The sequence below is a fragment of the Drosophila montana genome, unplaced genomic scaffold (genome assembly GCF_035044405.1).
Source record: "Drosophila montana isolate Dmon_TW-CO22-7 unplaced genomic scaffold, ASM3504440v1 contig_1_1, whole genome shotgun sequence".
NCBI lineage: Eukaryota > Metazoa > Arthropoda > Insecta > Diptera > Drosophilidae > Drosophila > Drosophila montana.
The window spans coordinates 96,216-120,288 of NW_026996920.1; the positions used below are offsets into that span (position 1 = coordinate 96,216).

Sequence of the window (24,073 nt, forward strand, 5' to 3'; positions counted from 1 at the left end):
TTCAATTAGCAGATTATGTGAAAAGCACAATATAAAAAAGAAAACGATATATTTTTTTATATCAATTAAATTAGCATTAACATTTTGCTTAACTCCGGTTTTTGACCTTTTTCGTTTCTTGCACGGTGCATTTTATAGACATGATATGGGCATAATATAATATACATATTCGTGCCTAATAATAGTCATATTAAAAGCATATATTATTCTGTCCATCAAAGCTCGAATCATCATTAGGCTGTAATTTTCATTAAGTCACTGTACCCGTACTTAAATATTTTTAGTGAGTTCTCAAGATGACTTTTTCAGTGGCTAAAAGGCCCTTCTGAGCATTTAAACCTAACGAGCCAGCTGACAACGCACAATAAAAAACTACAAATGAAATTCTTACTTATGCAATTACAAATCTTTAATTAAAGTAACTTATAGAGGGATTTTTAATTGCCACTAAAAGCGAAAGGTTATTAGACGCCCGTGTGCATAAAGCTAGTTTGTGTTATGTAGGTAATAAAACACCTTGGTACATTTATTTTATAGGCACTTTGGAGATCTTAAAACCCAAGGATCAAGATGAAAAGGTCAGTCGAGCCAAATGCGCCCCACATCAAATTCATGGATATCATCTATCAAGTGAAAGACATCAAATCCAAAGGTAATCGAACTGAAAACAATTACAAGCCCATTAATCCCAAATGCGTTTAAGAGCGTTTCTATTAGTTACATTTTCACACACGTGACTTGAATGTTAGATGAGATAATTCAATAAATAATTCACTGCCGAATGATTATTCTGTCAACAGTTCGGTTGAAGTTCTTTGGCCAACATTGGAATTATCCACACGTATTCGTAATTGAGCTGTTGTGCTTCTAACTCATATAACGCAATGTATCCGAGTACACAAATTACACACAATTCATGTCAGATCGGACTGCTTTGCATTTTACTTAAAAGTAAAAGTGATGTGGGAAAAATTCCATTTGGCTAACATGATTTTCCAATATAAATATGCAATCGAGAAACGGGAAATGTATATAGTAGATATATTTGTAGATTTGTATGCGAGCTGTGTATATCAACAATTAACTATATGTCTGTTTGACGTAAATGCTCTAATTAACCGGGTAAACGAGATCAAAGGTGTTTATGCATACAGCTAGAGATGTGTGTATTTAAAATTCAACAATCTTTTATGGAATTCTATTGACACAATTACTAACATTGTATTTGCCTTTAAAGCAAGAGTGTTAAGAGCATTCTTTACTATTTATTTGGATATCCCAATTGCTTAACTAATCTGTCCAGCATGTTCAATAATAATATGATAGTAAATATTAAAAAATAATAATATGATAAGCTCTTAACAGATATCCCTGAAGGAAACCTTTTTTGCATTGCCTAATTTTCGATACTCTTATATATTATAAAGACATGATATAAAATTACTTTAAGTAAAGTATAATATGACATTCTTAACTATTGTCAAGGATTGGGTTAAGTCATTTCATTAGAGTAAAGCTATTTTAAGAGCCTCTTGGTTTTACTAGCAGCCAACTCTAGGATTGCACACACCTTGTCTTCATATTGAGGCTTTAACTTTTGGGAATTTCAAGCGTGAAGCTATGAAAAAAATACAATTAAAGCAACAGCACGAGGGTTCCCTTCAGCCAAATATTTGTTAAATAAACTCAATTAAAACATCCTTGAATTTGAAAAACGTATTAAATAGCATTCCATTCGCGTCTCCACCTACCGTCCTCCATATTTATTTATTCAGCTAAATGGTCTAAGGCCCATAAAACCTATTAACTTCAACAGATGCAAATCTAAATAATTATTAACCATTATCATAAATTTCAAATTGTTTAAAGAGAAGATGCACACAAAAAAGCTCATCTCAACAGTCTCATGGCTATAATTAAAATGACTTTATGGCTGAAGAAAAAATATTTCAAACTTGAAATGAGACCTGTTGATTTATAGATTCGATGCTGCAGTTCATTGAAATGATCACAATTTCACAGATACAAAAAAAAAAATCTATTGCGAGTTCACTCAACCGTAACTGAGAGTCGTGACGACATTTCGCTTTCCAGTTCCCCCCGACAAAGCCGGCTCTAGCCGGGTGTCTGGGAGCGCCAGCGGCAGCGGGAGCGAACAATTTTTTTTTTAATATTATATTTTGGCTAGCCGTCGCGCTGCCAAAGAGTTTAAGCCTGTTAGATATTTGATATACTCGCTCACAAGCTGAAAAGAGTATATAGGTTTTTTCTGCAATCTCCGTCCTGTTGTCGGCGACTTGAAAACTGGAATATATACACACGTACACCCAATAAACTGGGACGGCAAATTATAGCTAGAGTGAGTAAATTTAGTTTAAAGACATTTGATGAGCTTCTCTAAAGATTAATTCAACATTTTTCCTCCCACGCACTCTGAAGGCGTGGTAAATTGGGAATATCTACATATATCTTCCACAGTTTTTGAGCTAGATTAACCGAATTTGGTATGCAGATAACTGACCAGCTCTTCTAAAGATAGATCTAAAAATATTTTACCTGCACCTAATAGGGGCATGGTTCACTTGGGCGACTAACCTGTTTGAAGCTCTCATTGGACTGTGAACGAGTATTCAGTGATCACTTACACCCGACGGCAGCATTCTCTCTTGTTGTTGTTGTTGTTGTGAGTTGTTGTTGTTTGATTACTATACAAAGAAGGCCAGCCGGTTGTTGGCGTTGCTGGGAAGTCGGGCTCATGTATGTAGCTTCTCAGTGTTCAGTGTTCGGTGTTCGTTTTCAATGTCAATGTCAAAAGCGTTTGCGATCGCATGTCGAATCAAGCACGCAGTGAAATTCGCCGCCTCAGTTCGAATTATGTGATTGTTTTTGTTGTTTCTATTGAATTGCACACATACACATACACACATACACTTGCATTTTAGTAAATTACACGAAACCAACAAACATTGAACACCATGACTAGCTACTATATATTGTTTAAACAATTGTTGTCTCGACATAGCAACAGATTTCGTACTGAAGTTCCGTATGCAATTGACTGTGCTAGACAAATGTCGTTGGCTTAGACATGGAATTTATTCTCATTCGGAGGCTCTAAATATTATAATTAAATATATTTGATAGTATCGAAAGGGTATGCTACAATTGACTTAAATATATTAACAAACGGGGTGCTGCACAATTGATAAGAAATATTTACCAAGGCTGCCAGCCGGATTTGAACCGCAACAGTGCAAACCTAGACTTGCTTCATTTTTAATTTTATGAACTTCGAACTTCGAACCTCAACTTTTTACAAATCACAACCGAACCCCAGCCCAAATCGTTTATCGCGCTTTCTAATTGTACACACACACATACATACATATGTATATACATGCGTATATACAAAGTTCTCGAAAAATCAAAAAGATCGATATTTCTTAGCGGCTAGTATGATTTTTGTTGTTAATTCAATTTGTTTTATTCAGCGCGGGAATCGATCAGTACCTTCTGATCTCTACCAAGCGAGTGAATGTGAGAAGAAAGTGTAGTTACAAGTATGTAGTTTGCAGGATATTAACATTGAAGGAAATTATAATGGGATATTTGCAATGAGGGGGAAGGAGTGCATAACGTAATACTGTAAAGTATTTAGATGTGGAGGCGAGTATGCTTTAAGCTGTTATTGGATTGTGAACGCAATTTGCCCATCTCTTTTTGAAACAAAAAGAAATCCAAGTTAGCACTAAACCCTAGGTTCCAGGAAATGGAAAACCAGGATTGTGAACCGAAACTTAAGGCGAGATGTTGGTTCGAATCAAACAAATCCAATCCGTCAAAAAAGTACCACTTGCCAGCAACATAGTTTTATAAATGTCTCTAGCTTCCCAGCAGTAGCTGTACCCAGCAACGGATTGATATTCGTGAATTCTACAGATTTTGAATTTCGTTCTGATTTCACAGACAGATCAGTTCTCAGAGGAACCGAAATATTTGTGAAACAAAACAAACAAGGTACCATCCAAAATGTCGTAGGTACTTTTAAGACGTAGTTTGAATTAATAATAATCAAAGCTATTCAGAGATAGTAAGCGTTTTGGTCATTTTTTCCACAGCTTTTCAACAGCCTGAACATTTAAATAACCTTTAGCCCCAATTAAAATTAAATAAGCGAAACAAAAATGTATTTTAAGAAATATTTTTTTTGATAATTTTGTTTGTTCTGCTTATTGTTTAACACTTAGAATACCCCCGTTTTATTGAAATGATTATATATAACAATTCCCCTAAATTTATATTCAATATTTTGTAATTATGACTAACAAATTGAGCTTTATTAATAATCTGACCCCACAGCGCTTAACCACAATAAATACGAGGAGAAACCCAGTAAACAGCTCAGAATTGCAGCAAAATATTTCAGTTTAAATAAATATACTTGTTCACACATCATAAATAAATAAAATTGTCTTGTGTCTGATAAGAAAGAATCTGCATTTCAACTATTTAGAGTCTAGCTCACGTAGTATCTGAAATCGATTTATACAGACAGACAGACGTGACTAGGTTGTCGTTCTTATAACTAATATATGCCCTTGATAGAACCGGGTATATATCGTACTTTTCTTGACACACAAATCAAACAAAACAAATCTTTATAAAATATCATGTCTATGTCACATAATGAAAATCAGTTAAAAATGTCTGCTATTTATGGGTAATTAATTTTTGCAGTGTATTTTACATGAGAAACTAGTTAGCATAAAAACAGTTCAGATAGACAAACGGGCGATATGCATTATTGGTGTTTAAGCTATTTGTTAAGTACTTTACATATTTCATGACAAAGCCATATAACCTGATAAAGGAAACACTTATGTTAATAGTATTACTAATAGTATTGATAATAATAATGAAGTTTTGTTTGGAGTTCCTAAAATATATGGAAAAACTATAAATAATATTATATCATATGACGTGGCAAATCTAATACGCACACTAAATAAACTAGATTAATGAAGTACCTTTGATATAATTTCAATATCAATACTAAACAAAATTGCATTTTTATCTGCGATGGGGTCCGGCATATTAAATATTCTATTATGTTTTTGTGCTCGAGCTCAATTCTGATAAGGCTATCAGTAACAATATGAAATTTAGCAATTAGTGGTAAAGCCGTTGATATAAATATCGAAACTAATATAAATAAAACAAGCTCATAAAATATAGCCATAAATCAGTTGACAATATTTGAGCGTCATCTGCCCACCATTAGCTCTATTATTTGGATTCATGATATGTGGTATATGAAGTGATCAAAATTTTGGGTTTAAATCTAGCTAGAGTGTTGCCTAATCATTCGTTAAATAATCACAATTATTACTCATCAGTTTGAGTAGCTTCTTTTGCGCTCCTGCAAAGTTGTACAATAATTATCTGCTAATTCAGAAGCGAAGTCGTGTTGATGCAAAGGTTAGAATAACTAGTTAACTGGAAACTCGCTATCAAAGTGGCAATTAATTAAGTATTCCACAGCGTAATACCTTTATCAAGAATTCATTATATTGTACACTTATGGGAGAACTTGTAAACATCTTACTGCAAATGGCAAATTGCCTTTCATTTATGTGCCGCATTTAGACAACAGAATGAAAGGCGACTTATCGGCGGAACGGAGGATTAGACCTGCACTTTAGCAAGATTTAAACAACAATTATATGTGAATATAAACAAATTAATTCCTATTCCTATAAAAACAAGCAATTAAAAATATTTAAAATTTGAATTTCTCTCCAAAGAGAATTTAGCTATAACAAAGTCTGAGCAAATGAAATATGTTTACATTTATACGATTTTATCTCGCATTTAGTAAACCCAAATTATTATCATTTTGACGGGCAAAAAGAATTAGTCAGGATATTTACCAAGCTTCAAGCTAAACAAAAAGAAGATAAGATTGTATTTAATTTGTAAATAGAAAGATAATTGCGATGGCAAAAGCCAACTCTAGTCGAGATCTTCTCATACTGAGGGCAATAAATTGTCTTTTTTTCAAGCAAGTTGTCCCATTATTCATAAGATATCAAAGTTCGAGTTTGATATTCATTTTTAGCGCTACTGAAAACAACATGAAACTTTTAATTTGAGTTTTTGATTAAGATAACTATTGTTGTCGTGGGAACTATTTGATTAGGCTCTCCAGTAAAAACTTTTGTCACATGAATTGTCTACAGAAAATTCATAAACGTAGGTGGTTCAGATAGAAGAACGCGACTATAACTATGTATATCAATCCGACCAAAAATAGATGTGCTTTATGGCATTGGAGATGCCCTCAAAAGTGAAACGATCAAGTTGAAATCAGATCAAGCATGTCAGGGAAATACTAACAAGACTTCTTTACCAACTAAGTAGAAGGGAAATACTATACATAATTAGTGAGTCACTGAAGAAACCTAGAACCGTTTTTATATATGGCAGTAATTGTCTGGCGGGTGAGCATTTTCTGGTTTTTAGCTATCGAGCTGACCAGTTAAACTGTGCTTTGTGCATCGACAAGCACACTTGTGCAATACTATGGGAAATCTGAACACCCAGACGCGGAGAATTCTAACACAAATCACTTGAAGAGCTGTGTCAATGTGAGCAGGCTAAACAAAATAGGAGACATCAAACGAGACCCAAACAAAAACAGAGAATGAAACAATTCTCTCGATATGCTGAACTTATTGCGCGCTCATTTATTGTGGCTGGCTTGGTGGTCATTTTATTAATAAACATTAGAAAACAATGAAAGACCCCAGCGAGCGATTCTGTCGCTCTCCAAAAGATATCTACATACGATATCAGAGACCCCGCAACGCTACAGAAACTATTTGCGCGAGTTCCGTTCCGTTCCGACAACGTCGTCAACGGCTGCCTGAAAGTCGACCCAGTCTCAGTCTCGTGCCGCATTTCGAGCGATTCGGAAGTGTTTTTCGAGAGATACTCAAGTGCACAAATTCACTAACATAAATATATATAAATATATATATATCCATATATACTCAGACGTTTAAAAAAAAAAAAGAGTGGTACCGCCGCGCGTGTTACAAATCCAAAAGAAAGCTCGCATTTTATATATGTTTTTTTCGAATTTATAAATAAGTAGAGAAATATTCAAAATTGTATGCAAAACTCTGCAACGGTTCGTGTTCTTTAACGAGCCAAGCAAATTAAAAGTATAGGAAGTGTATTCGAAGAATTCAAGTGTATTTGTTTTGCATTCATTTTCATTGAATTGAATATCAAGTGCAACTCGTGAATCAACTCGTGAGTCGCTCAACGAATTTGACACAATTACAAAACTAAATATGTAAAACCTAATTGAACTATTTGTAGCTTTGGTTTCGATTTCGATTTCGGTTTCAATTCTTCGGTGCCTTTTTCCTATTCTTCATTCGCAATTTTCTTGCTCGTATTTGTAATGAAATCATGTAGAAAATGGAACACACAAACACACACACACATACACATATATATTGTGTGCTCTTGCATGTGTGAAAGCAACAGGCAGCAGCAGCAGAAAACGAAAAAACTCATATACACAAAAATACGAATCTATTATTCTTTCTAGATCAAAGTTCAATATATGTTTTTTCTTAGTTTTGGCCCGCAATATGGTAAATATCATATATTTGCGGATATTACGCATACGCCGCATACGGCACCCCCATATCCCGGATTAGGTCTTTGTTTTATCAACCGCAATTAATTACCCGTGCTGTAGACCATTTTAACGACTTTCCTGTGTGCAAAGAAATTATATATTTATTTACATTTTATTAGTCCAGGCAATTATTGTTGCCAAATCGCGATGATATCACCCATTGCGCCCACAGATACCCCATTTCCTTTCCCTTTCCCTTTCCCGTTCCCGTCCCGCCAGACCCATCATCATTGTCACTGGCAACATGGCGAGGGGCGTTGGGACAGTGTCAACATACTCAGACTCGAGGGCGTGGAAAAATACAATTTGTAATGCAATACGCTCTGGTTTGCATAGAGTCCGACAAAGCTTCCAAACCAATATATGTACATATGATAGATACATAGACCAGCATATATATGCATATATAAACAGAAAATAGAAACAGAATCAACGAAATGTATCTGTGTGTATGTGTGTGTGTGACTGTGTGTGTGTGTGTGTGCCCAACCCCCATCTCTAGCGCTTATCTTTCAGAGTATACAAAATACTTATCGGACATTGCCAAACATCATGGCAAACTATATATAATAACCGCCGCCATGAAAAATACTATCCCAAATGAGTTAAAGGTGTTTTCTTTTTATGGGTTGGGCCCAACCACCTGTAGCCAGACACTAAAATACATGCTCGTCTTTGAAAGTTCTATTGTACTTGGTAACAGGTAACTAGAGTAATGGGTTCCTGCCAGTTCTTATATACACTATGCCCTACCACCTGTAGCTATATACTATATATGTATATGTGCTGTTCTCGGGGTTGGTAACCAGAATACGGTCTGCCCCATATTATATTATTATGCCCTTGGGATTGAGTGCAACTAACCTGTTCTTAATCAGTCTGAAAAGCTGAGCCCGGACTGACACACCAGTTCGTGTCTATGACACATAATTTCAAGTTGGCAAATTATATTAATGAAATGTGCTTTGCTCGTTATAGACTGAAAGTGATTATAATATTCAAACCGGCAGAACTTTATACTCCGTCAAAAATTTTATATTTGAAAAGATCTATAAACTTTTTAGATCTATTAAGCGGATTAAATAGTTGGAATTCAAATGCTTTCTTTACCAGTTTTAGAATCTGCTGAAATTTAATAATTACTTCAAAGTACGACAGTTATTATATATTTTCTTAATTTATGATCCAATCTACTTATTGCTGTTATTTAATTGCATAATTATTGTTGAACTTTGTTTGGCTAATTGCTGATTTATAAGATCTATTCCATATTGTCGGAGACATTGTCGGAGATAAAGTCTCATACCGTAAACAAATTTTAATAAGCGAAAAAACAATCCAATTATCATACAGACCTATCCACAAACAGATTAATATAATTGTTTTCTTCAATTCGATTCTGATCTACAGAAGTCCTCTAAGCATGCCCACAGCTTTAAAGATATATTGCTAAAATCCGAAACAGATTTATATAATTGTTTTCTTCAGTTCGATTCTGATCTACAAAAGTCCTCTAAGCATGCCCACAGCTTTAAAGATATATTGCTAAAATCCGAAACAGATTTTTATAATTGTTTCTGAAATTCGATTCTGTTCTACAAATTTCCCCTTAGCATGCCCACAGCTCCAAAGATGTTTTGTTAATACTTGGTTTGCATTGAGGTTAAAGCCAGTCACATTTAAAATTCTTGCCCCATATGCTAAGTAAATGTTTGGTATTTTATTTTAATAATTAATATGTCAGTTGCCATAATGTGCTACGCTTAAGCCGATTGCCCGTATAAGATAAAACCGAAATGTTTATTATAAATGACATGCCACGAAATTGTGGATCAACTTCTAGTTAAGGTTCATTGCACGGCTGTCAAGATTTGCAATGCTTTCAAAAAAAAAAAAAAAAAAGTGCAGACAAAAATACAATAAAAAACCGAATCACGCTGAATATAGATTTCTGTAAGGGCTTGCCAAGCAGTTTGTCATATTTGTTTATGTAAGCTTTTGATGACACTTTAAATTAACAACCTGGTGCTAGTCAATCGGTCGAGTGACGATTGCACTTAGCTTTATAGCTAATTGAATATTCTGGAGTTTAATTAGAAGCCCCTTTGCCGGACCGGACAATGGGATCTTTAGTAAGCTAATCAGTTTCATCTAATTAAACTAATAACATTATCAACATTGATAATTTTATTCCTTATAATACAGAATGACGCGCTGCAATTCGCCTATTGGAAAAGATTACACTAATCTTTGCACGTGCTTAGGTCTGTTTTATTTATTTAGCTGATTATAATTTTCGATAACCTCGACGCATGAGGGATCAACTCTGACTAGACGGGGCATGGTTATGATTCCTTATAAGTACAGGCCTTAAAGCATGTTTGATATTAAACACATTTCTTTGCAGTTCATTTGTTTATACAAATACCTGCTAACATGCTATAAATATTTTGTTTATGAAAGCAAAAATTCGAAATAATCAAAAAAGTTATGTTTACTTTTCGTATCTTTAACTTCAAATGGAAATTTACGGATAGTATAAGAATTTATCATAGCATTTGCGTAATTCATTTTGATCTGATGCGTATTGATTGATATAGCCAAAATCTGTCTTACGCATACAAGAGCTTCTATATATAGTTTAAGCATATAGCAAATCATTCAATTAGATTTGTTTTTATTGATTTGAATAGAAGAGAATAGAACTTCATCGGATACCTGATTATCTTGTAGTCTTAATGAAGCAAAAAAGAATTCCCACCTTAGGCACGCCGAAGCTTAAATACCCTTGCATGGCTTGGAATGCTTGGAAATAGTGTATGTAAACTTCTTTCACGACCAATTGTTTCTTTAGGAATCTTATAGATTTCATGACAAGAAGGGTATCATTAGTAAGAAGAAGGGTCTCATCAAGTACTAGAAGAGTATCATAATGCTTATCTTTATATTCTTGCATCTAGTTCGTTATTTTGCAATTTGTAGTATACAAAATTTCCTGAAGACCCGTTTACTACAGTTCAAAAAGCTTTAATCTATGAGAACGACGTCTTTTAATCAAACGACTGTTGACTAGGACAACAAACTGCTATAAAGTAAAGTCTTTAGATAATCACAACTTTCTTTTTTAATAATATTCTTTTATGGATATCTTGGTAGCCACACAGTTTGCATATAATTATATTCATTAGATATTCAAGAAATTGTGGAAAAGCCAACGACAATGTTAATACAATTTACTTTAATTGATAGCAAGTGGCATACCCGACTTCTGGTCAAGTGTTTGCGTTCCCAAGGCACAATATCTAGCACATAATATATGTATTGCATTTATTTACCGACCTGCAGTTCAGCGTTGTAGGCGAAGGACAGCGCCCTTTCACATTGACATATTTATATAACATAGTTCATACACTTGGCAGGGCTCTTTTAATGATGGTCTTTGGAAGAGCCATGAGAACCTGAGCGCCTGGCTTGCTGGCCTTGTTTGGTACAAATGCCGTGCACTTCCGCGCGTATTGTTTCCATCAATGCTATTGACATTTTTCAAAGGCTTTTTGTAAGACTTGTTCATAATAATCTTGAGCCACAAATTCAATGGTCACGTAGTAATTAAAAAATTCTAAAGTCAGTCTGAGGCTGCGGGCCAGGCCATTCAAAACACAGGAATTTCATTGCGCAAGCTGAGACAAATGCTGTAAGAAATCAACAAACAAACACATTGGCCAAAGCAAGAAAATGCTAAACACAGTTCCCGCTGTACCCGCGTTACCCGCTCAAAAGGCTACTTCAGATTCACTTTTCGCGGTTTTAACTGCGACGGTCGCCGAACCTCTGACAATCAACTGTTAGTTGAGCTGCTGCTGTTATTGTTGTTGTTGTTGTTTTTACTGCTGCTGTTATTGTAGTTTTTGTTGCTGCTGTGCAGCGACCGCGACGATCTTGATGGTTCTTTTTTTTTCAACCATTTTCGGCGAGTTTTTTTTAAAGTTTTTGTAATTTGAATTTTGCAATTTGTGCCATTTTTTTACGTTTTATTTCTGTTTGACGACGACTTGATGTCCACAAATGCCATTAACAAATGCCATCTTTTTCAAAGTTGTTCATCTCAAGTGGCTGTTGTTTTTGCTACTGTGTTTGTTGTTGTAGTTGATGTTGTTGTTGTTGTTATTTACCCAGTCTTTGTCTGTTCTACGCCTTTAACTGTCTTCGTCGTCGTCTTCATCAGCTTCAGCTCATGCGCGCATTGCGGCAAATTTTTTTTATTACTTCACAAGAGATTTCACAAAAGATGAGCATAGTTGGTTTCGCGAGGCTGTTTGTTACCTCAGCTTGTTACTAAATTATCTAAGACTTGGTCTAACTATTTTAGTTTCTTTTTTGTTTAATCCTGTTCGACTTATTGTTCACTTAATTTTATGTTGACTGCTGTTGTTTAAATACTTTTAACATAAATTAAAATGTTTTTTTTTTGTATTTATTTATATTGTTGCTTTTTGGCATTTAATTTAATTGATGCTTTTATCCCGACTGGCTGTTGTAGATATTTTCAAGCTTTCGGTTCGGTTCACAAAAAACTTGCTCATGAACTGGTTCTCTGAGCTCAGAACATAAATAACCATAAAAAAAGAACATTATTTTTGCATTGTCTAACAAATGAAGTTAAACAAGCCTAAAATATAAATGTGATCAATATTTAAATTCCTCTCGTATATAACAAGTATTCGCGCTTCGGTGTTGTCCTATCGACTAAATAATACCTATCAGTTGTTTGCACTTGATGTTTGCATATTCATTTACAAAATTCACAAAATTCCATGAGAGAGTACGCATATCTTCTCTGGGCAAAGCTTTTTTAACGACCATTATTATGATAGACTGGTGACGGGAAGGTCGTTTGCAATTTATTTCATTCTATGGGCCACTTGTTAATGTTTTTATAATTTTAATTGTTTTTTTTTTTTTTGTTGAATTTTATTTTTTAATATATCTTTTTGATGTATGAATATTGTGTTTGTTGTTGTTGACTCACGAGCTATATAGGAATTTTTGTATGTGTCGGTTCTTATCGCCGAAAAAATGTCTACGACCGAGACTTAAACTTGAAAATTTTATATTTAACGTCGCTCGATTGTTGACTCTGTTTTTTTTTGTTGTTTTTGCTTAGCTGCCGACGCGTTTTGCATTGCCAAATTGAATTTGATATGCGTATTATTACTGTTGTTGTAGGCTATTCTTTGTTTTTGTATTATTCAATTTATTGGATTCTGCTTTGTTTTCAGCCGCAGTCGGCGCCGCAGTCGCTGCGCTTGTCGACGTCGCGACGGCTGCTCAGTTATTGCCAGTTGCTTCTTCCGCAGTTATCAGCTGTTCGTCTTTCTGGGCGATTGCGCGCATGCGTAAGTGAGCAGCGGCTTTTCGTGATTGGTTCAGTGGTTTTTTTTTTTTTTTTTTTTAGTTGTGGTTTATGCAATGGTTCAACGGTTCAAGAGCTTGACCCAGAAGTTCAGTTGCGCGCTCCAATTATAAAGTAACAAGCTGCAGCCATGTAGCAAAAAGTGTTTTGACATAATTTTGATTTGCTTTTTATTTAATTTTTTTTAGAGCTTGTAATTAAACATTTATGTAAAGTTCGCCTTGAAAGAGAGGTCTCTTACATTATAAAAGAGTAACAATTACAAATTGCAACGCAACAATGATTATGCATTAAAAAGTATTTAACAATAGCACTTGCTAAGCGAAATTTAAGTGAATCCCGAAACACAACGAAACATTAAAAAAAATTATATTCTACAACCAAAAAAAACAAAATAATTAAACAAAAAACAAACAAAACAGATGCACGCAAGCAGCGTAAACAAATAATTTGATTAAGCTACAGTAAACAAGAATTAAATATACAAACATGGATAGTAGCAAATTGTTAAAAACTGTTTATGGCATCGATATACACTTTGAAGATCTCGTCTATCAGGTTAATGAGTCAAAGCGAAAAGGTGCGTAACACATTCTCGATTTTGCTCAAATCAAAATTAAATTACTCACTCTTTGTATTCGACATTTGATACCCTTCTTCAACACATTCCTAACACAAAACGTTCTTGACTTTTTGCAGAAAAAAAGAAGGTGCTCAAGGGCATTACGGGCACGTTTAAGTCGGGCGAATTGACTGCCATTATGGGCCCTTCGGGGGCCGGCAAATCTAGTCTTATGAACATTCTGACTGGCCTTACCAAAACCGGCGTAACTGGCACCATTGAAATCGGCCACAAGGCACGCAAATTGTGCGGCTACATTATGCAGGATGATCATTTCTATCCCTTCTTCACCGTGGAGGAGACGATGCTGCTGGCAGCAACTCTCAAGATTTCCAACAAATGTGTTAGCATGAAGGAAAAGCGCATTTTGGTAAGATAAAAAGCTAGAAGCAAATCAGCTTAAAAGCTGTAAGAAGCTTTAGTCAGGAAATTGAACTTCATTGAATACTGTTTGCAGGAAAAAGCTTAGAAATATCCAACACATTGTAATACCAGAAAAAAATGAAGATAAATCTACTTTTAAACACTTAATACTTTAAAGCTGTAGCTTAAAAGCTTTAATCAGCTTTAAAGTAAATAAACTTTTATAAATCCAGTAGATTGTAATACGCAAATACAATTAAGAGAAAACTAAAACTAAACTTATCTACCTTTGTTTAGACATTCCTTGATTAAAGCTTCTTAAAGCTCTTGGAAGCTTGTAAATGCTTATTTGCTTGTAATTTAACCGTTTAATTTTCACTTATTTTCGTGACCTCTCGCTCTGACTCAAGTCTTTAACCTTTTGTGTTTGTGCTTTTCAGATTGACCACTTGTTGAACACATTGAAGCTTACCAATGCGAAGCAAACGAGATGCTCGAAGCTAAGTGGTGGCCAGAAGAAGCGCCTATCCATTGCCCTAGAGCTGGTAGACAATCCCGCGGTGCTATTTTTAGACGAACCCACAACGTAAGCAAGAAAAGGGAGCGCGATCATGCGGAAACCAGTTGCTGACTAACATGTGTTAACCTTGAAATTGTAACCATTTACAGGGGCCTGGATAGTTCTTCCTCGTTTGATACCATACAGCTGCTGCGTAGTCTGGCGAACGAGGGTCGCACCATTGTGTGCACAATCCATCAGCCATCGACGAACATTTACAATCTGTTCAACCTGATCTACGTGCTCAGTTCGGGTCAATGCACCTACCAGGGCACGCCCCAAAATACGGTGATGTTTCTGAAAACGATCGGACTTGAATGTCCCGCCTACCACAATCCAGCGGATTTCTGTGAGTAGCTCCCTAATTGTGCCCTTTCACGCAATCATTTAAAATATATCATTCGCCACTTGACAGTGCTGGAATGTGTGAATGGTGACTTTGAAGATCACACCGAGGCCTTAACTGAGTGCGCCAAGGACACGCGCTGGCGGTACGATGTGTCGGAAACGCCATCCGAGGCCCAAGTGGCCAAGTTCAACGAATCGCACACCCAGGGACAAGCAGCCCAGCCCAAAATACAAAAGGTGGACTCAACAAAGGAACTCATTAAACACACCTATCCGCCACCCGAATGGATGCGTTTGTGGCTGTTAATCGGACGTTGTCATTTGCAATTCTTCAGGGATTGGGTGCGTGAGACAACTTTTCTTTATATTCATATAGTGCAAAGTCTAGAAGAGACCAAGAGATCAGCCGGGACAAGGTCTGAATGACCATAAAAGATATGTTCTTATTTATATTGCATAAAAAGAACGTAACTATGTAAATGTTCCCTATTAATAGGAGTATTACAGACCTTTATACATACTCATTAAAGAGTAAGAATGGTATAAAGATAAGGGAATAAGAAAGAGAAAGAGAGGGGTAGAGATAGAGTGCAAGAGATTAAATTAGAAAGAGAGCACAAGAAACTTTTAGTATTATTTAAATTCGTGAGAATCGCATAGAAGGGCAAAATTCAAAAATACATATATTTTTAATTTGCGGCGATTGGTATAACTTGGATATTAGTCATGCATTTATGGAGAAACCTTTGCACCTTATATATAGATACATTTTGAATCATTTTGAAATCATAATTCTGTCTTTCTTGCAGACCTTAACATATCTTAAGCTTGGCATGCATATACTTAGTGCAGTCATGATTGGCCTGTTCTTTGGTGATTCCGGCATCAATGCCACCAAGCAAATATCGAATGTGGGCATGATTATGATACACTGTACATACCTCTGGTATACGACAATAATGCCTGGAATTTTGCGCTGTAAGCTATACGAAATACAAATCTTGGTTTTCAATTAAAGTGTACGATTCTTTGTAGATCCGTTGGAGATTGAGATAATCAAAAAGGAAACCTTTAACAATTGGTACAAGCTGAAAACCTACTACGTGGCCACCATGATAACATCCACACCCGTGCATGTGAGTACATATTATATAGCATACATTTTATATACGTACCTACAATAATAACCGTCGCATTGCCTTACAGATAATCTTCTCCACAGTATATATTTCTATTGGCTACTTGATGACCGATCAGCCGGTTGAATTGGATCGTTTTGTCAAATATCTGCTGACGGCTGTCGTCGTAACTATTTGTGCAGATGGTTTGGGTGTATTCCTAGGCACAATACTGAATCCGGTGGTAAGGCAGAGAGAGACATATTTAAGATACGATACGAGTATTATTATTTCTTTTTCAGAATGGTACCTTTATTGGCGCCGTTTCCACCTGTTTTATGCTTATGTTTTCGGGTTTCCTGATCCTGCTGACGCACATACCCCCCGCATTGCAATTTATTGCCGCCCTTTCGCCGATGCGTTATGCGCTGGAGAATATGGTTATGGCATTGTATGGGAACCAACGCGACAAGTTAGTCTGTCCCTCCAACGAATTGTACTGTCACTTCAAGTAGGTTTCGACGTGTTTAAAAATTAAAATTAAAAAGAGTTTGACTAACTTATTTGTATTTTACAGAAATGCCATTACGGTGCTACGTCAATTTGGCATGGAACATGGCGATTTTGGCTATAATATCATGATGATTCTGGGCCAAATATTGCTATTCAAGATCATGGCCTACTTTACACTCAAGCGTAAAATCAAATCAATTTGATTCGCTTTAGTTGCCTAGTATTGAGCTTAATATAAATTAAATGTGATTTTATGTTACTTATCGCTTAGTTCAAGTGAACTATATTTTACATCGGCGTGTGATACTTTAACTAATGCTACCTGTTGTTGTACTACATACTACGTGTAAACATAGCGAATATAGATTTTATACGGTTATGCAATTTTTCATATGCTTGTACATACATATAAAGGACTATACATATGTATATATGTCATTCGATTAGTTATCAGTTAAAATAGGATATAGTAAGAAAATTGATGTACGAATAAAATGGACATGTTAAAAGAAAAGAAACTTTATACCCAAGACTTTTAATCTTCTAAATTCGGTTCCAATATTTTCATGCACTACAAATAAAGATGTCTACGATCATAAGAGGAATATTTTTGGACTCGCCTTATGTAACGGATATTTGACCATCTTTCAAGTGGAGCAAAACCATAATCTACTTGCAATATAGCATCTATTATTGGATTTAGCATAATATCAAGATTGGCTTTAAGTTTATAAGATATTCAGCAAAGCGAATTTTGTTTAATTTGAATGACAACTCTTAATTTTTATATTTACAAAAATTAAACAATAAAATTCTTTTTTTTCGACTTTTTAAGTATTTAAATACTACAATTATCGCGCGCATCGCCAATGGTTTTTGCACAGCCCTGACCAGCTGACTTATCGTATATCGATAGTTTAACGATAGTACACCTTCTACATTGGTCATCACTAGCAGAAGAAAACAGCAGCCAGCAATAATAGCAGCCGAACACGGAATACATAAATAAAACTCATTATTAAAGCTTACAAAAATACAAATATTAAGCTTATAATAAGATTATATCAAATACAAAATGTTTCGCTCTAGTTTTGACAAAAATCTGGGTAAGTGACGCATTACAACTGGCAGTTAAATAAGCTCAAAGATAATGCAACAAAAGTGACTCATCGACAAAGCGATGCAAAAAAAGTATAACAAAAAGGGAGGAATGAACTTGAAACGCAATTATAATGCGTTAAACTTAGTATCTAATTGAGTTTTATTTGGCATTTCACAGAGAACGCCACAAGCCACTTGCGCTTGGAACCAGATTGGCCCTCAATTCTTTTAATTTGCGATGAAATCAATCAAAAAGATGTCACGTATGTACCACAAACAGTAAAAATTTCTTCCTTTGTTAATTACAAACACTTCAAATTGCAGACCAAAAAATGCCTTTGCCGCAATCAAAAAGAAAATGAACTCGCCAAATCCACACTCAGCATGCTATTCCCTGCTGGTGCTCGAGAGCATTGTGAAGAACTGCGGCGCACCCGTGCACGAGGAGGTCTTCACCAAGGAGAACTGCGAGATGTTTAGCAGCTTCCTGGAGCAAACGCCACACGAAAATGTGCGCCAGAAAATGCTCGAGCTAGTCCAGACCTGGGCCTACGCATTTCGCTCATCGGACAAGTATCAGGCCATCAAGGTGAGTTGCGGCCCAAGAAATTCGGAAATATTCCAACCGACTTGGACGAACACTAATTGAATTAGAGGTAAACAGTGCGTATTTCTATACGCTCTTGAAAGATATTACACGTGGCGGGATACATTCTTAAACTTCTTAAGTTTATATATTCTTGAACGTTATCATTGTGCCAACTAGTTTTAAGGCTTGAAACTTAGCTTAGGTTCGTATGTTTTTTACGGACATTACAAAGTCTTCCTATTGCCATAAAAACTTTTAATAGTAAAAATAGTTTCTGTATAGAAGACTTGGTCGCTTTTAAACATAACCCGATCAAATTAACTATGCCCTGCATCCGCCATACGTCTCTAGGGGTATTAAATCTTCACCAACCTGTTAAAAAGAATTCTCTCCTGTTTCTCATATGCTTCGATCCTGTTCTAGATTTTGATCTAGTTTTTAAAGTAAACTCAGTTTTGGTGTTCTTGATTCCGCATTTTTCCGAATCGTTTTCATTCCTACGCGATACCAATTGTCAGCTTTTAAAACAGTTTTCTTCCATGAATTGTATTCGGTAACACAAAAGTTATTTAAAATGTCAGCACGAATGATTTTTGATTGTATAAATACCAAATAACAATGACAACAGCCTCAATTGAGAAGCGCTTGGTTTCATTTCGTTTTGCTTATTCAAGCAGTTATTGGATGACAAGTTTGTAATTGATTATTTAACAATGAAATAAAAAAGAATTTTACATTAGCAATAGCTGCTATAGCTTCTCAACAAATTAAATTAAAAATTTCCAATTCCAATTCGCTTAAACTCCGACAACTCAAAACATGAAATTAACAAGATTTCATCGGATCACCAATCCAGTTCGACTTTGAAAAGTTCAATCAGCCTGGGAATATAGAACAGACCACTGATTGCTCATACGAAAATGACTCGTCTAGGTACCAGGTACCAATTTTAAAATCATCTGAGTATAGTTAATATGAATTTGAGCTTTGTGATAGTGATTTAAGTAGTTCAATTCATATTCAACTTTCTATTGTGCTTGAACTGAATGCCACAAAAGCACATAGTTTGTACAACAAAATTAGTAAGTTACCTTTAAAAAAGATTTTATTATAATCACTTCATTTTGAAATGTAAATAAATAAACAAAACAAATTGGTGTTAATTTACAGGATACTATGACAATACTGAAGGCCAAGGGGCACACATTTCCCGAGCTGAAGGAAGCGGATGCGATGTTCACCGCCGACACTGCGCCCAACTGGGCGGATGGTAGGGTCTGCCATCGCTGCCGTGTGGAGTTTACGTTCACCAATCGCAAGCATCATTGCCGTAACTGCGGGCAGGTGTTTTGTGGCCAGTGCACGGCCAAGCAGTGCCCGCTGCCCAAGTACGGCATCGAGAAGGACGTGCGCGTGTGCGATGGCTGCTTTATGGCGCTGCAGCGTCCGGCAGGTGCCAAGAGCACAACGCGCGTGGCGGACAGCGACTTGCCAGCGGAATATCTGAACAGCTCCTTATCACAGCAGGTGCAGGTTGGTTTTTTGGCGTTGCCTCAACAGCGAAATAAACTAAATCTTTGATTTGTTTTCTTCTCTTTGTAAAGACGCCTGCGCGCAAGACAGAAGAAGAGCTGAAGGAGGAGGAGGAACTGCAGCTGGCCCTGGCGCTTAGCCAATCGGAGGCGGAGCATAAGAAGCAACCGCAACCGGTAGCTACCTATCGCATGCAGCAGCGCTCGCCCAGTCCGGAGCCACAGCCACAGGTGCCCGTGCAGCAGCAGGAGGAAAGTAACCCAGAGTTGGCCAAATATTTAAATCGCAGCTACTGGGAGCAGCGCAAAATTAGTGAATCCTCTTCCATGGCCAGCCCATCGGCGCCTAGTCCCATGCCACCAACCCCACAGCCCCAGCAGCAACTGCTCCAAACGCTGCCAATGCCAAAGAACGCCGATGAGGTGCAAATTGATGAATTTGCTGCCAATATGCGCACCCAGGTGGAGATATTTGTCAATCGCATGAAGTCCAACTCGAGCCGCGGACGCAGCATTTCCAATGATTCCTCGGTGCAAACTCTCTTCATGACGCTCACTTCGCTGCACTCACAGCAGTTGACCTACATCAAGGAAATGGACGACAAGCGCATGTGGTACGAGCAGCTGCAGGACAAGCTGGCACAGATTAAGGACTCGCGTGCCGCGCTAGATGTGCTGCGTCAGGAGCATGTGGAAAAACTGCGACGCATTGCCGAGGAACAGGAGCGGCAGCGTCAGCTGCAAATGGCCCAAAAGCTGGAAATTATGCGCAAGAAGAAACAAGAGTACTTGCAATATCAGCGCCAACTCGCACTGCAACGCATTCAGGAACAAGAACGTGAGATGCAGCTACGCCAGGAGCAACAGAAGGCGCAATATCTAATGGGTCAAACTGCGCCCTTTCCCTATCTGCCGCCCTCGGCAGTGGCACCGCATGGCTCGCCCTCGCATCAGTTGACCAACGTTTACAATCCATACGCTGCGGCTGCTGGCTATCCAACACCCAATGGCCACGGCGTTGGTCAGTTTGCAGGCGGCATACCGCCGCCTGGCATGTACAATCCTGGCATAGCGCAGCCACCGCCAGCTCCTGGCATGATAATGGCCCCACCGCCGGGCAGTATGTTGCAACAGCAGCAGCCTCCGCTTCCCGAAAATCCATACCCGAATCCAGCTCAGGCCATGATGTCGCAGCTGCCGCCTCAGCAACTGCAGGTCCCACCTCAGCCCCAGACGCAAGCCCAACCACAGCCACATCTGGCTCATGTTATGCTGCAGCAGCAGCAAATTGTGCAGTCGCATCCGCCGATTCCCAATACGCAAGCGCCACCACAACAGGCACCACCAGCGCAAGCAGCACCACCACCAGCTGCCGCAATGGAAATCAGCAGCTCACAAGTCCAGGCTGTGGCTGCGGCACCCGCACCACCCCAAAACGATCCCGAACCGGCTGCTCCCGTCAAAGCAGCCGAGCCTGCCACAGCGGAACTGATTAGCTTCGATTAGACCAGAATTGTTACCGCTCTTTTATAAAAACTTAGCAGACTCTTCACATTTATAACAAATTCACACGCGCACTTTTAATGAACGTATGCAGCTCAGATTATAGTTATTTCGTGTGAATTTTAAAGAAAAGAGCTGCAACACAGACTTCTTGTATTCACCAAGTGTAATCAACTTAAGTATGCGCACGTTATTCCAAAATGAACAGAATTTTATTATATTTGCAGTCGGATAACTTAAATCTGCGTTTTTATTAATTAACCCCCAAACCAAACTAGTTTTTATATTGTTTTGTGTATTTAAATTCAAGAAAGTTTCATTCCGGCGTTTCTTAATTAAATTAGCCAAAATAATTATGGTTAACCGAGAATGGATTAAATCCATTTTTCCAAATATTATAAAGGGAAACGGTCTGAAAGTTGAGAAAGCTCCAATAGCTAAAGATCATTTTTAAACTAAATAAATTTGTATCAATAAACATAACGTGGCTTGCGGTTTTAACTAAATACAATTAAATGACCCCAAAGCGGTTATTTTAGCTATTTTTTTCACTTCGTGAAGCATAAAAAGGAGAACCGCGAACCAAAATAATGGAAAATGCAACATATTGTAAAGTTTCGAGTCTTTATTTAATCACTCGGCATCTGAAAGCGCCGCCACACCGGGCAGTTTCTTGCCCTCGAGCAGCTCCAGTGCAGCCCCGCCGCCAGTGGACACATGCGAGACCTTGTCGCTGCCACCGAATTTCTTGCAGGCGGTCGCCGTATCGCCGCCGCCAACAATTGTCGTAGCACCGTCCTGAGTGGCACACACAACCGCCTGCAACATGTCCTTGGTGCCGTCAGCAAATTTATCATTCTCAAATAGACCTGGCGGACCATTCCAAACGATGGTCTTGGCCTGGACAATGGCGGAGCCGAACATTTCCATGGATTTTTCACCTATATCTAAGCCCATAAAGTCCTTGGGCACGCCCTGCTTTACATCAGTGGCCTTAATTTCACCGGGATCTTTGTCCATTTTCTTGGCGCATTTGAAGTCAACTGGCAAAAGTATTTCCACGTTCTTCTCAGCTGCCGTCTTCATAATGTCGTTGATCATTTTGGAGCCCTTCTCGTCGAAGAGCGACTTGCCTATCTCCATGTTGTTGATAACCTTTAGAAATGTAAAAGCCATGCCACCAGCCACAATCATTTGATCGACCTTGTTCAGCAGATTGTTAATCAGTGGTATTTTGTCAGCAATCTTGGCGCCGCCCATTATGGCCAAAAACGGTTTCTTTGGATCGTCCAGCGCTTTGGAGAAATACTCCAGCTCCTTGTCTAGCAGAAATCCGGCCGCACGCACTTTGTAGCCCTCGCCCATCATTGAGCTGTGGGCACGATGCGCCGTGCCAAAAGCATCGTTCACATAGACATCGCCCAGTTGGGCCAATTTTTCGCGAAACTCTTTAACCTTTTGTGGATCGGCTTTCACCTTCTTGTCCTTATCTTTGCTGCTGCCCGTTTCCTCGGCATAGAATCGCAGATTTTCTAGCAGTATGACGGCACCCGTTGGTGGGTTTTTCGTTGCATCCAACGCTATTTCGCCCGCACAGTCTTCAATAAAGCATATTGGCTTCTCCAGCAGCTTTTCCAGCTCCTGCGCTACGGGCTTTAACGAATATTTCATATTCTTTTTGCCATCTGGACGGCCCAAGTGGGAAGCCAGTACCTGTGACCCAGAAGAAACGATTGAAAGAGCTCTTGCACCCAATCTTGATAGCCTTGTTGACTACCTACCACAGACTTGGATTTCTTCTCCAGCGCATATTTAATGCTCGGCAGTGCCGCCACAATGCGCTGGTTGTTGGTTATTTTGCCATCCTTCATCGGCACATTGAAGTCCACTCGCATAAAAACCCGCTTGTCTGCCACATCCACATCCTTTAGGCTTAGCTTTTTCGGCAGCTTGCCATCGTCCTCACATTCGCCTTTGTCACCATAATTTCGCACAGTGTGGAATTTGCAGCCATGGCTAACAAGTTTTTTTGTCAAACACCACTGGCTGATTATTGAAATCAAAATTGTGGAAAATTTTTGTTCTAAGTGTAACATGTTTACATAAATTTTAGTTCATTTCTAATGAATAACATTTTAAAAACTTAACGAAAAAGCCGTTATGTCAAATCGTTAATCCCAAGGATGTGATTTCTGCTAAGTATTAAGACACATACCAAGAAATTAATGCTCGAGTATGTACTTTGTAAATAATTATCGTTTTTATGCTTTTACTAGATAATTGCTTTAAGATGCTTGCATTTATTTTAACTTCTCGATTTAGCATTTGCGGCTTTTACTTATCAGTGTACGTTACGTCGATAAATATTGCGATAATGTGGCGGAGGTCGATAAATTTGTTGTGTCAGCTGTCCTTAAGAACATAATTAAAGTTAGTACGCTGAGCTCGCAAGCTGTTTGATATATGTTCAGGAGAGTCCAAATTTTATTGCTTCTTTAACTTATATTTATTTTCATGTATGGTTTGATTCGATCCTGATCATTAACTAAGCCTTAAACAGCCTCTAAGCTTTAAAATGGTACACAAGAATTCGGCTATTTGAATGAACCTACACTCTTTCCTGTCTTCACTTAGCTATGGATAGTTTCATTTGTCGTTTTTGTAATCAGATCTTTTCCCTAGATTTTATTGAGGACTG

At 37.6% G+C, this 24,073-nt stretch overlaps 3 protein-coding genes across 5 annotated transcripts; 2 read left to right on the forward strand and 1 right to left on the reverse strand.

Moving 5' to 3' along the window:
• The first annotated feature begins 555 nt into the window (after positions 1-555).
• LOC135426390 (ATP-binding cassette sub-family G member 1) lies at positions 556-17,173 on the forward strand. 2 transcript variants are annotated; one of them, XM_064679466.1, is made up of 11 exons: positions 7,138-7,317; positions 13,316-13,707; positions 13,827-14,119; positions 14,553-14,698; positions 14,782-15,020; positions 15,087-15,361; positions 15,829-15,997; positions 16,055-16,155; positions 16,226-16,381; positions 16,440-16,648; positions 16,715-17,173. In XM_064679466.1, the coding sequence occupies exons 2-11, from the start codon at positions 13,617-13,619 to the stop codon at positions 16,851-16,853; spliced, it is 1,818 nt and encodes a 605-aa protein (XP_064535536.1). In that variant the 5' UTR covers positions 7,138-7,317; positions 13,316-13,616; the 3' UTR covers positions 16,854-17,173. The 2 variants fall into 2 exon arrangements, with proteins under 2 accessions (XP_064535537.1, XP_064535536.1); XM_064679467.1 differs by lacking the exons at positions 7,138-7,317; positions 13,316-13,707 and adding an exon at positions 556-652.
• Positions 17,174-17,600: 427 nt separating this feature from the next.
• Hrs (Hepatocyte growth factor regulated tyrosine kinase substrate) lies at positions 17,601-21,858 on the forward strand. Of its 2 annotated transcripts, none has more exons than XM_064679430.1 (5): positions 17,601-17,756; positions 17,930-18,014; positions 18,076-18,340; positions 19,511-19,873; positions 19,945-21,858. In XM_064679430.1, exons 1-5 carry the CDS (start codon positions 17,726-17,728, stop codon positions 21,376-21,378), a joined length of 2,178 nt encoding a protein of 725 aa, XP_064535500.1. In that variant the 5' UTR covers positions 17,601-17,725; the 3' UTR covers positions 21,379-21,858. The 2 variants fall into 2 exon arrangements, with proteins under 2 accessions (XP_064535500.1, XP_064535502.1); XM_064679432.1 differs by having other exon boundaries at positions 19,511-19,867.
• A 124-nt stretch (positions 21,859-21,982) lies between these two features.
• Positions 21,983-23,513, reverse strand: LOC135426371 (phosphoglycerate kinase). The gene is made up of 2 exons (XM_064679434.1): positions 23,157-23,513; positions 21,983-23,088 (listed from the first exon to the last, which is right to left on the reverse strand). The coding sequence occupies exons 1-2, from the start codon at positions 23,469-23,471 to the stop codon at positions 22,009-22,011; spliced, it is 1,395 nt and encodes a 464-aa protein (XP_064535504.1). The 5' UTR covers positions 23,472-23,513; the 3' UTR covers positions 21,983-22,008.
• Positions 23,514-24,073: the final 560 nt, after the last annotated feature.

Excerpts from the sequence above, each read along its gene's own strand:
- LOC135426371 (XM_064679434.1), bottom strand. The coding sequence starts at position 23,471 with ATGTTACACTTAGAACAAAAATTTTCCACAATTTTGATTTCAATAATC. Across the intron at positions 23,089-23,156 it reads AGAAGAAATCCAAGTCTGTG|GTACTGGCTTCCCACTTGGG; the intron begins GTAGGTAGTCAA and ends TCTGGGTCACAG.
- LOC135426390 (XM_064679466.1), top strand. The coding sequence starts at position 13,617 with ATGGATAGTAGCAAATTGTTAAAAACTGTTTATGGCATCGATATACAC. Across the intron at positions 13,708-13,826 it reads TAATGAGTCAAAGCGAAAAG|AAAAAAAGAAGGTGCTCAAG; the intron begins GTGCGTAACACA and ends GACTTTTTGCAG. Across the intron at positions 15,998-16,054 it reads AATGCCTGGAATTTTGCGCT|ATCCGTTGGAGATTGAGATA; the intron begins GTAAGCTATACG and ends GATTCTTTGTAG.
- Hrs (XM_064679430.1), top strand. The coding sequence starts at position 17,726 with ATGTTTCGCTCTAGTTTTGACAAAAATCTGG. Across the intron at positions 18,341-19,510 it reads ACAAGTATCAGGCCATCAAG|GATACTATGACAATACTGAA; the intron begins GTGAGTTGCGGC and ends GTTAATTTACAG. Across the intron at positions 19,874-19,944 it reads CCTTATCACAGCAGGTGCAG|ACGCCTGCGCGCAAGACAGA; the intron begins GTTGGTTTTTTG and ends CTCTTTGTAAAG.